This window comes from Micromys minutus, assembly GCF_963924665.1.
Source record: "Micromys minutus genome assembly, chromosome: 30".
NCBI classification, from domain to species: domain Eukaryota; kingdom Metazoa; phylum Chordata; class Mammalia; order Rodentia; family Muridae; genus Micromys; species Micromys minutus.
In genome coordinates, this window is record NC_137965.1 from 14142290 (window position 1) to 14155372 (window position 13083).

A 13083-nucleotide genomic window follows, 5' to 3' on the forward strand; every position below is an offset into this window, starting at 1 on the left:
CAGCTCTGCCTTTTTGCTTCAAATGGGAGGGGCAGGGGGAGGAGGAAGGAGAATGAGGGAAGGAGGAGGGGAGAAGAAAGAAGGAAGGAAGAGGGAGGAGAGGAAAAGGAGGAGGGGGGGAGATGAGGAGGAAGAGGAGGAGGAGAAGGAGGAGGAGGAGGAAGAGGAGGAGAGAGAGGAGGAGAAGGAAGAGGAAGGAGGAAGAGGAGGAGGAGGGAGGAGGAGGAAGAGGAGGAGAAAGAGGAGGAGGAGGAAGGAGGAGGAAGAGAGGAGGAGGAGGAGAGAGACAGAGAAGAGGGCTGGATATGATAGCTCCTACCTGTAATCCTAGCATATAGAAAGCTAAGAAGAAAGAATCGTCATGAGTCTGAGGCCAGCCTGTGTTACCTAATACATTCTGGGTCAGGAGAACTACAAAGTAAGACTTAAAGAACTATAAGAGAAAACAGCTTGGATATCAAGTACCAGAAATACAGACTTAGAGATGCAATCCACTTTGCTGAAATTTTCTTCAAAAAGTTCTTTTTGTTTTTAGTTATGTTTTAGAATTATTTTTTTTAGTTATGTGACTGTGCATATTTGCATGTGAATGCAGACCCTCATCCAGAGGCACCGGCTCCCTTGGAGCTGGAGTTACAGGCAGGGAGTTACCTGGTATGGATGTTGGGAACTGAGCATGGGTCTTCTGGAAGAGTAGAAGTCTTGGCTTTTGAGCCATCTCTCTGGGCCCCGAATAATTTGAAAGTCTACGTACCATTGGCAATGTTTATTAAGAACCAACTCCAGGTCTGAATTTTATTTTTGCCTTAATGATGGACTCTGTAAATGTATAAAGTCTCAGACTTGTAGAAACTCCTATGTCTATATTGGGACCTTATCAGTATATTATCTGTATTTTTTAAGATGTCCTTCATGATATAGGGACATTTCCTTCCTTTCCTTCATGTTACAGAACATTCTTAACCTTCTAACCCTTTAATACAACTCCTCGTGTAGTGGTGACGACCCCCAACCCCCAACCATAACATTATTTAGTTGCTACTTCATAATTCTGTTATTGTTTTGATTCATAATGTAAATATCTGATATACAGGGTAAGGTATCTGGTATGTGACTCCTAATGGGGTTTCGGTTCCCAGGCTGAGAACCACTGCTCTAGAGCACTTTTGTACCTGGCAGTCCACCAGCTGCGCATCCATGTCCATGGGCTCCTGGGGTGTGCCCAGTGCAACATCCAGGGTGGCCTTTGTGTTCAACAGCCAGTGGTCCAGCTCATCCGCCTCACAGCGGTACCGCTGCAGAGCCTGCTCCTGCCTCTGCTCCTCCAGCTGGTCATTTAGCTTCTCCTGAGGAATCGAAACGAAGGCAAGATGGAGGGAGCACTGAGCCGTGAGAACTTAGAGATTCCGTTCGACAGAGAAACGGTCTCGAGCCCTGGTTGCATGCTCAAACAAACACCTAGGCTCAGACTACATCTCAGAAGACTAGATTGGGGTTTCTGTGTCTCGACATTAGCGTGTAATGAGTCTCCTCCACCCACTCCCCACCCCATGAATGTATGTGCCCCTTGAGATTCCTGTAGGATCTGGCAGTTGTGGGAATGAGGAAAGTCGCCAAGGATTAGACAGTGACAGGAAGCAGTTGGTCCATAGCAGCAGACACTGAACCTCAATCTCTACGAAGGAGAGCATGCTTGGGACAGCAGCTGACTGAGGGACATCTTCCCCACATAACTGAGCAACACTTTAGGCAGTTGATCCTGTGGGGAGGAACAGCCAGTGGTACTTGTGTTGGAATAAGGCAGAGCCCCAGAGTTTTAGGCTATCAAGTGTTTTGGATTCTTGAAAATAATTCATGATGAAACATTCAGGCCAAACTTATTCTGAAACCTCACATACATTTTTCATAGAGTAAAGACAATATGAAGATATGAAAAAGTTACCTTTAGGTCCTTTAAATACCTCCTTTTAAAAACTGCATCACTAGTAATTGTCATGACACTATTTACAGCCATAACTAACAATATAATGCCATCACTAGCAGAAAGGCTGACATGACTGAGGGTAATTATATGAAGTGAACTATGCCTATTGCGAAAGACAATTACTATAACCTTCCCTCCCACGTGGTCCCCATACACAGATCTATAAAACTCGGAATATATATGACATGGGAACAGAAGTAAAACATTTTTAAATTTAATTTTGGTTTTCATTTATTCACTTTACATCCTGTTCACTGCCCCCACCTCCAGGTCAACTCCTCCCTGACTCCTTTCCTCATCACCCCCTCTCCCCTTCTTCTCAGAGCAGGTAGGGGCCCCCGGGTATCCCCTCACCCTGACAAGAATTAAAACGTTTTAGGTGGACAAAGGAGTCTGATGGGAACAAGAACATGTGAGAATACGGAGATATGAGGGTAGACACATTCAACAAGGAGGGTGGGGGAGGCAAAGGTGGAAGGAAAGAGGAGGAGGGGGGAGAGGGGGAGGAAGGGGGAGGGAAGGAGAGGATGGGAAGGGAAGGAAATGGAAGGGAAGGGAAGGGAAGAGAAAGGGCAAAGGAAGGGGCAGAGGGAAGGCGGAGATAAAGAGAGGGAGGGAGGAGGGAAAGAGGGTAAAAGTTTGAAAAAAAAAAAAAAAAAAACAACAACGAAAGACACCAGCAATTAAAACAAGAAAACCCATGTAGTTCACATCGGTAGCCAGAACTGCTAACAGGCTCGAACACTTGATTCAGAAGCAGGACCTGAAACCCCAAGGCCCCGGTCACCTCCAGAAGCTGCCGCTTGCCCGCTGCTTTCATCCGGATGGTCGACATTCGCTCAGCCAGGACAGTGAGCGTGGACTGCAGGGCCAGCTGCTCCACGGGGTCCGACTCCTGAGACTCGGCCACCAGCTCCTCGGCCAGCGATGCCTGGAGCCCACTGATCTCTTCCTGCAGCATCTGTACCTCATCCATCAGGGCCTGTGGGGAAGACTGTGAGATTACGCCCTTGCCTGAGGGCTCCAGGCCTTCCCACCGTACACCTGGTGTGAGGTCAGCGGCAGGTTCTCACACCAACAGGCAGGACTGTCACCTCGTTTAACTTTCAGAATCACATTGCAGAGCTGAAAGCCGGGACAGTTCTGATCTGGATGCTGGGGATGTTACTAAGTTAAATGGCTCTGAACGTATTAATTAGCATTTCTGGTTTCCAGCAGCCTCATTGGTAACAGGAGAGGAATCTTCAAGTACGTCCACATTCATTCTCTTCCTTCTGTACCTAACCCAAACACTCGCACTTTCCTGGGGTTAACTTCCGGGCTGTTGGCTCTCTCCAGGATTGTCTGCCAAGGTTTGAAATGCTTTCTGAGGCTGACCACCTCCAAGGCATAGCTCTAACCCAGCTTGCACATTCAATGGCATATCAACCATATTATATATCTTTAAATAGCAATTGTAGACGGTTCTACTTTTAGGGTAGGCTCCCTTACTGGCTCACAAAACAACAGATTGAAAACCCAAATTGGGTTTTTGGTGACATTCCCTGTCACCAAAGAGCCAGGCCTTTGTCAACACACTCCAGGAACGAAGAGATGACAATCAAGTCCCCTCACACTGCCCAGTGTCACCACACAAGATAACAAAGCTCTCTGCTTAATCCTTAAACAAGAGAGTGACTTAAAGTAACTCCTAAATGCCACCTTGTCTATCTTGCCTCCCAGCCCTGCCCTTAAAAGGAAAAGAATTTTGGAATGACTAACTCACTATCTGTTCATTAATTCAGGTCTAGTTTGTTTATGAGATAAAGTCTTACTATATAGCCCTGGACTCAAGAGACCAGATACCTCCTTTCCTAGTGTTGGGATTAAAGGTGTGGAACACCACACCCAGTCCTGTTTTTTTCAAGACCTGGTTCCTTGTAGCCCAGGCTGCCCTGAAACTCTCTTTATAGCTGAGGGTAACTTTATTCCTGGTTCCTGTCTCCCCTAAGATTGCAGGTGAACACTACTAAATGGTCTGTTCATTTGGTGCTGGGATTTGACCTAGGGGCTTGTGCTAGGCAGTCGGAATGCTAATGGTACATCCCCAGTCCTATGTAGGCCAGTCATCCATCCATCCATCCATCCATCCATCCATCCATCCATCCATCCATCCATATATCCCCATCTATTTGCCTTCTATTTAGTTTTTTTGAGACTGGGGTCTTCACATGGGACATTCCTACTTAGAAATTAAACAGCATATTGTAAACCTAGTGTGGCCCAGTGAAGTAACACGCACCAAACTAATACCTTTGCTTTTATTAGTCCTGCCATAGACTGCAGACATCACAGTAGGCACAGTACCTCCTCAGAAGGCACTGTTGGTAATATCAAAACAATTAAAATAATATTAAAGAGTTAATTAAAATAATTAAATTTAAAAAGTGATTAAATTAATATTAAAACTAACAAGAAACACCCCTCTTCCCTAATAGTGTGACCAACTGAATTTTAACTGGTTGTTACACGTCCGTCCACGGCATCACAAAGCGAACAGGAAGTGGGGCGGGGCTCCCTGGTTCTTCACAAGCAGTATACCTCCAGGATGCTACCACACTGACCAGGAAATAACTTGAATTTCCAGAACACGGCAAGGCCCTTTAGACTTCTTCCCTGTGGTTGCCTTCAGGCTTCCTAGTCACACTGTGGGTAGGTAAACTGTCAGTAAGCTGCTATGTGGACAGAGAGCTGTTCTGGAGTTACTTTCTCCTCACTTTCAACTTTGTTTACCACCCTACTGCCAACTGCTCTGTGAATCACTTTAGTTTCAAGATGTTAAGTAGGTTCCCAGTAGAAGCCTACAGAGTTTTAGTCTGCAGTTTCCTGTTGATGCTTAAGACTGAACCCTCCTTTGTGGTTGCCTGCTACATCTGGGCTTGATCTCCACTGCAGTCTTTCCTTATGTTTTACTCAAACATGTTGGATTCTAGGTGCCTGTTTCTTTGGTTCTGTGTACTATGGACATCTGCTCCTACTCTTTTGAACTGTCTGCTCCGACGGTGTTTCCCCAGTAACAACAAAAAGATTTCATTAATATTGCCTTTCAATAATCAGAAAGTGTTTGATTTGGTTTTTATTATTATTATATTATTATTATTATTATTATTATTATTATTATTATTATTATTATTTTCTTGAGACCAGGTCCCAGTGTGTAGCCCTGGCTGTCCTGGAACTCACAGCACCGACATGTGGACCTTAGCTAGCTTCCAGTTCACAAAGACCCACCTGCCTTTGCTGGGATTTAAAGGCACACACTACCACACCCCGCTAAAACAGAAGTTTTAAATTTAATTACAGAATACTATTTTCCCTTAATAGTTTAAGCTTTGTGTGTTCTGTCTGAGTAAACTCTGCCTCTCTGCCTACTGCGTCACAGTTACCATGTGGCACCTCATCTTTAAAAGGGATGTTGAGTGGGGAACATTAAGTAGCTCAGTGGCTTAGCATCCTGTAGCTCTAGGCTCCCCAGGACTCAAATCTAAACAAACAAAAGATCAAAGAATCCTCTGGGAACATGGTTAATAAGTGGAATGGTGCTGGTTTTTCAAAAGCTTCTAGAGAGGTGTATAATGAGATAGAAATACGGAGTACAAGTATCAAGAAACTTTACAACCGACTGGCATCATCATGACATAAAGAGAATTTTATTTAATTTGAAAAACTGTTAGCATACGATGGATCAGAAATTAAAAAAAACCTCGTCGCTGTGGTACTATGGTCAGCACCATCGCTTTGTTTCTTAATGCTGACTTCATAGTCGGGTCTCCTGTTTAATTTACCACATTTCTTTGTCTCTAGTGTGGCTACAAATGGAAGCATCCCCACCTTTCCCTCGCTCCTTGCCCTTCCCTTCTCCTCCCTCTCTCCCTCTCCTCTCTCTAGAGAGTTTTGCAGTATAATCTTTGCTATGAGCCAAATGCATCTGTTCTTGGAAGCTCGCTGCCCTGCAAAAGATGTTCTCTTTCCATCCTTAGAGCTTTGCGATTCTCTGGAAGCCAGTGGCTCTCAGCCTGTGGGTGGAGACCCCTGTGAGAGTCACAGATCAGATCTCCTGAATATCAGATATTTACACTACGATTTATAACCATAGCGAGATTACAGTCACAGCAATGAAAATGATGTTGTGGTTGGGAGTCACCACAGTGTGAAGAACTATATATAAGGGTCACGGCCTTAAGAAGGGTGAGAACCAGTGCTCTATGGTGGTAGGACTTATTTTTTTCAACTTTAGCCATCTTCTCCCTTCCTGGGGCTGGGTGGAGATTGTTTGTTCATTTGTGTGTGTGTGTCTGTTTGTTTTTGAAACAGGGTCTACACAGAACAGGCCTCCAACTTGTGTAAGAGAGTGGCCTCGAACTTATGATGCTCCTGCTTCTGCCTGACAAATTCTGGGGTTGTATGCCCTTGCCACTGAACCCAACTAGAACTTCTGTTCTTTTGAGATATAGTTTTCTTATATTTGCAGTATCTTTTATCAAACCCTCTAATCCACGGGTGGCTTTGAATGTGCAATCCCTGACTCACTGTAGGTGTGGCCACCATGCGCAGCCTTGGGAGTGATGGATATTTTTGAAATTTCATTAAATTTATAGACTGACTCCTTTAATTGTTTATTTAAAGTATTCCCATGCATTAATTGTGATCACTTGTTGAAGACCCAATTGTCAAATATATATATATATATATATATATATATATATATAAACTCGGTATTGTTTGTTCAGATTTTAGCCTCCTCTATAATTAAACTAGCCTCATTATATCTCCTCCTCCTCTGTGGTTTTAAACCATGTTTACCCTCCCCCTCACTCTCCTCTACCTTCCTACAGCTGTACATATGATTCCTCCCACCCACATGCTATTATTCCAATTCTCAGCCTACAGGCAGGCTAGATGTCACTTAATCTACTCCCCACCCCCTTCCCTATATAGCTCATAATATTTCTGTTTTCTCTGCAGCACACGGGTGTTCATACCACTTATAGGTGGCTTTCAAATCACACAGTTATAAAAATCCAGTCTTTTGGCTGTTGGCCTAGGGGGTGTTCAATACATCTAAGTGAATGAAGTCTAACTCATAATCAAGTTGGTACCTAAATCATATAATAAATGAGCAGAAAAACACAGCCCCTCATTAAAACTCCGTGGATTTGGCTGATCAGGGGTGTGGTGAAGTCACTGGCTTCTGTTTCTACCTTATTCTCTCCTTCTCAGAATATTCTTCAGTAAGAAAATGCACGGTCTGGCTCCTTGGGACTGTCAGTTCTGCACTGCTAAGGGAAGTCCTCCCTTCCCAACTCCTGGCCCAGCATCCAAGCTCAGGGACAAATGGGAAGGTTTTATTTGGAGTGATGAAAACATTTTACAAACATAGACGTGGTGCTTGTATGACATAACCGCTTTAAATGTGGGTGAGATGTATGCTTCGATTAATTTTGCTATGTGGCTTTCATTTTGTAGTAACATAAAGACATCCATCTGCTCGTCAAACACACCTCCAGGCTCATGATTCAGAGAGGAGTTCATGGCCAGCAGCTGACCCTCAGTACCTGATGCAAACCTAGGAGAGGGATGGAGTCCTCTTTGGGTTGGCGCTGACGTGTGGTGGTAAAGAGGACTTGGGACTGACAGGAACAGAGTTAGACAAGAGGCTAGAGATTACAAGGACTTGGAAAAGGGATCTGAGAAAGAGGGAGGAGCCAGGGAGGAAGGATTTGATCAGTGCACATGTTATATATGACTTCACTGTATCCCTGATCGGCCAAGTCCACTGAGATTTAATTAACAAGGAGTTGTGTTGTTCTTTCTGGTTATTACACAATTCACAGACACATAGACACACAGACACACACACACACACACACACACACACACACACATATACTTATATATACATATATACTAAGTTTTAGAAATCATACCGACTCCATTAAGATACCCACCCACTAATATTTTAATACAAGATAAATACTTGGAGCGTCACTAAAGCCCAATCCTTGAATAGTTGGGCTACATGGAACTCATGTTTACTCAATTCCAAAAGAAAAATAGTCACTCTACGTAAAGCCTCAGGGTATACCTTTGAGTACTGTTTCCACGATCTATCTGTTAGAGTAAAATAGCCCCAGAACTCACCCTAGAGCCTGTCACTGAGCAGAGTGTGGCAAAGATGCCTAATGCCGGCCCCCTACCCCTTACCTGGGCAGCCTGGGAGAGCTGGCAGGCTGACAGCAGGCTGACAAACTGAGCTCTCACCTGGGCTCAGAGCTAGGATTTTGAGCTGGCCTGTGGTAACATCTACCCCACCTATGAGCTGCCGGAGTGTGTGAAAGGGCTGATCCTGCAGATCCAAAGCTGCAGGATCTCCATGACTCAGGGCAATAGCAGGATATCCCAGAAGAGTCTCTGAGGATCCAGTACTGATAATGGAGCAGAAGCCAGGGGCCTCAAACCAGACCAATGACTCACTGCAGTGAACATTTGCACGCCATTTGGGTAAAAGGGCACACTATGACACCCTGCAGCTTCCATAGTGAGACGTCTTCTGTTGTTTGTTTATAACTTTTGTGTTTACTTCCTTTGGGGGGCTTACAGGGTGGATGGGAAGCCTGGGATTGGGGAGCATAATGTGAAATTTTCAAGTGTCAATAATATATATATATATTATAGATATATATATAGATATATATAATGATATATATATATCATAGAAGAAGATTCAAATCCCAACTACAGGGTACAACATTCAAACACACATCACCAGCTCAACGAACGGTGCTGGGCCCTGTGCCCTTCATACATTGTAGAGATCTTAACTGGAGAGAAAAGGGCCTGAAAGCTTCAACTAAACTGAGTAAGAACGGTGAGGCAGGAGAAGGGGTTCTCAACCTTCCCCAAACTGCAACCCTTTAGTGCAGTTCCTCATGTTGTGGTGACTCCCAAGACATAAAATTACTTGTGTGGCTACTTCATAAACTGTAATTATGCCATGAGTACGAATTGTAACGCAGATATGTGATATGCAGTATGTTTGACCTGTGACCCCTATAGGGGACGAGAGCCTCAGGTTGAGAACCACGGGTCTAGAGGAGCCTTGTAAGAATTAGATTAACAAATAATAATCCTTATGACAGAGTACAGGAAAATAAGTGAGAAGCAAAGAATTTCTATCCATTCTTTTAACGTATAGAAAGCACACTGGATTTTTCCAACACTGTTCAGCCAGAATTTAGAAATAGAAAATCTATTATGAAGGACTATTCCAGACTCCAGGAACAGATTTAGGTGGTGTGTTGGCACTAGCTCTTCACGTGGGCAGCTTTGTCCCAGAATTTGTAGAACTTCAGAACAGACATTGAAGGTGAACAAAGATAGCTCAGGAAGGAAGTGGGGGGAGGGGTATATACACCATTGCATAGAATTACACATGCGCTGTTTCCTCATCCTCCATTAGGCCCTTAAGAAGCTATGTAAGCCCTGATGGCTTGCTTACTTACATCATTAAATGAGCTATGTCTTCTCACTATGGTAACAGGAGGCACTGTCCTCGGGACTAGCAAAGTACAGAGAGTCATGGCTCAATTGCAAGAGACGTTACTTGGTATCTTTCTGACTCATAATACTTAGCAATAATGTACAATTTTGGCTGATCGGATTTCAGAGAACTGTTAGCTGTGGGCTGCTCATCCTAAATAGTCTCAAATGGGATGTCTAAATCACTGCCCCCCCCCCACACACACACATGCACACGCTTCAGCAAACAGTGCAGAGAAGGCAGAAAGACCGAAAGAGCCAGCGGTTAGAATGTGTTGTTAGGGAACAGCATCTGCTGGGCACATCGGAGTCACCAGCACTCATGACCTGACGGCTATGCCCTTCAAACTCCCACCCAGATAGGGGAAGGAGCTCACAAAGACCCTTCCTCTCGTGACTGAGAAGCTTCGGCAGCTGAAACTTGCTGGAGCAGGGAGAAATGTGTGCCTTGTTTTGTTTCCTTGTGGAAGTGCCACCTGTTAAGTTGCTTGTGCTCCAGTGAGTGGCACTGACCAAACTCGGCAGGCTTTGAAGAGAGGATGTGCTGTTGGATAAGGGACATGGTAAGAAGTTCATGAAGGAGTCAAGGGCTGAGTGTGGATAGATATGATCAAAATACAGTGTACGCATGTATGAATAATAAAAATTACACCTAAGATGATAAATGGTCAATTTTGTGTTTTCTCCATGGAATCCTTGGACAACAACTTTGCTTCAGGTACATTATACATTTCCATACTAATAATGATAGACAGGGAGATGGAGGTGCTGCTTGGAGCTAAAATATGCGTGTTCGGTAAAGACATGCACCACCATAATCCACCATGATCCACCATGACCCTGTTTTCTTAGAGAGCATCACTCCTGAAAGAGCCACTAACGTCTTGGGGGAGCAGTGTTCAGTTACCTAGGTTATAGGGATGATAAGGATGGTAGGCCTTCAACAGAGGTAGAGATAACCTAAAGACAGACAAAAGAAATCTATTAAACCTTCTCCCAGATCACTGGGAGCATGTGATTCTTGAAATACTGCCCTTAGATGACTCATCCCATATTCTCTTTGGACACTTGTAAAAAGCAGACATTTACAAGGCAGCCCACCAAAGCTGGCGGGCAGAAACTACTCCCTCCAGTTATGGTGAAGCCCAAGTTTGGAGACAACAGGAGGGAAGGGACTGCGAGACTGAAGAACAAGGACTACCAGGAAGCCTTCATCCATGAATGAGGTGATACCAACAGCAAGAAAGCAGGACCGTCAGGGAAGGACGTGACGCTGTGGCCCCTCTAGAAGGGAGAGGGGTATCTGGGGGGTGAGAGTGCTCTATTGAAGCAATGGATAACAGTCAGAGTAAACAGCATGGTAACAGTCACTGAGTGTTGGGTAGTCCTCATGACTCTTATAATCTAATAAAACCAAGGCTACTTTTACGTTTATGTCTTTATTGCTATGTTTCCCAAGCTGGGCAGACTTCGGGGAACTCTAGGGTATCTAAAATGTTTGTCAAAAGGTCTACAATAGGTCTAACGTGTGTATTTAATACCTACCCTAAGAAGTTACAAGAGTTTCAAAAGCCTGAAACCACTATTTCTCGATACACCATCTTTAGATGGATTGTGTGCATTTATATCTTATAATGAAAGGCCACATATTACAAAGAAAGCATTTGTACTAAACAGCACATGTCTGCAAACCATGAAGTTCATGTTTATAGAAGACTCCAAATGGAGTATAGGAGAGAAATGTGTGTGTGCGTGCGCGTGTGTGTGCCTGTGTCCAACCTGGAGATCAGACTTAGAATTTTAGCATGCTGGACAAGTGCCCTACATGTGAGTCACAGCCCCAGTCCTGTAGCCTCATTTCTAAAACTGCTCTGTCTCTAATAGACATGCCTGTCATGCTGTGCTTTTATCCCTCTCTTCTACTAAAACTGATGCCTTGTTCTCTTAAGACTTACATTTTATTGTTTATTTATGTGTACATGTGTTTCTGTGTAAGTAAGTGCCACATGTGTGGGGGTGTCCTAAGAGGCCAGAAGAGGGCATCTGAATCACTCTGAAACTAAATTCAGGTTCTCTGGAGAGCAGGAAGTGCTTTTAACCACCAAGCCACCTCTCCAGCTCCTGCTCTGTTTTGTGATGGGTCACTCTAAGTGGACCTGGTTTTGTTGGACTGCATTTTCACTTCCTGTGTGCTAGAATTACTGGTGCACATCTGGCTTTTTTAGTTCTGTTATGTGTGATGATCTGTTTTTATGTCTAGGACTGTTTGGTCTGCATGTATATATATATATATATATATATATATATATATATGTATATATGTATATATACACATACACACACACATACACACACACACACACACACACACACACACACACACACACACATACATATTTGTGTTTGGTACCCACAGAGGTCAGAAGAACATGTCAGATCCCTGATACTCAAGTCACACATAGTTATGAACCACCAGAAGGGTGCTAGGAACTGAACCTGGATTCTGTGCAAAAGCATCATGCACCAACATATGGTGCTATAGGTCAATTAATAACTAAAGACATTTTCCTTCCCCTTTGCCTTTTGGGGGGCTGTCACATGTTCGTGGGTCCTGATTAGTATTAGGAAGCACTTTCCTATGTCCTGTGGACTCAGAACCCAGATGAACCTAGGTCTCCACATCTTTAGACCTCAGTTTTGCCACATAAGTGACATTAAAGTACTGATCATGTTCGGCTGGGAACTCTATACTGCAAGTCTCACTGGAAGTGCCCACTTCCCGTGTGTGTGTGTCTTTGGATAGATTTTAAGCTGATGTATTTTTAACATCATCTTTCTAAATTAGATTTGTGGGATCAGCTCCTTCACGTACATCTGACACTTTATCTAACTTACATAAGCTTTTAAAAAATGACTAGAGTTAGAACACAAGATGAAAATGTAGAACTCCTTCACAATGAAGCCTGGTGGGGGGTGGGGGGTGTCATTCCCAGATGAGGCCAATTTGGGACATAATTCATATTTATTCTTACAATAGTGGCCCACAACTAAATAAAATCAACCCGTCAACTAGAAGAAAGGACACCCAGTATCAGAAAAAAAAAAAAAAAATCCCAAAGCAACACCAACGCATGTAGTTTTTTAAAAAATTAGAATCCAGGTCTGATTTTCTCTTTTCTTTTCTAGATCCCAGCCTGGAGGAGTGGCGGCAACTCCCACCCTTTGGAACCTTGCTCACTCCAACAGGATCTTGATAGGCCAGCTACAGTGCACCCCGACTCCATCACACAGGAAGCTGAAGTCATCGGGATTGCTATTTTTACCTGGTGCTCTGCCATCTGGCTTTCTGGACTCCGGCTGGGCTGGAGGCTCTCGCCCAGCTTCATCTCCACGGCCTCCATCTTGGTGGTGACGGACTGGATAGCGTCTTGGTACTTTTGCTGGCGTTCCAAAGCTTCATAGAGCGTCCGCTGTTTTTCACTGATCTGAACAAGAAAAGGGACCTTACCAACGGCTTCCTG

At 44.0% G+C, this 13083-nt stretch overlaps 1 protein-coding gene across 9 annotated transcripts in view; it reads right to left on the reverse strand.

Moving 5' to 3' along the window:
- SYNE1 (spectrin repeat containing nuclear envelope protein 1) overlaps positions 1–13083 on the reverse strand; it is a gene marked incomplete at its 5' end in the record, with an annotated part of 433140 nt that overhangs the window by 136207 nt on the left and 283850 nt on the right. For 5 of the 9 annotated variants that reach the window (XM_080941780.1, XM_080941778.1, XM_080941782.1 and 2 more), the window contains 3 exons: positions 1173–1346; positions 2772–2966; positions 12886–13047. In XM_080941780.1, coding sequence (XP_080797906.1) covers positions 1173–1346; positions 2772–2966; positions 12886–13047 — 531 coding nt within the window. Of the gene's footprint in view, positions 1–1172; positions 1347–2771; positions 2979–12885; positions 13048–13083 lie in introns of all 9 variants that reach the window. The other 4 variants (XM_080941779.1, XM_080941776.1, XM_080941777.1 and 1 more) reach the window with 1 other exon arrangement.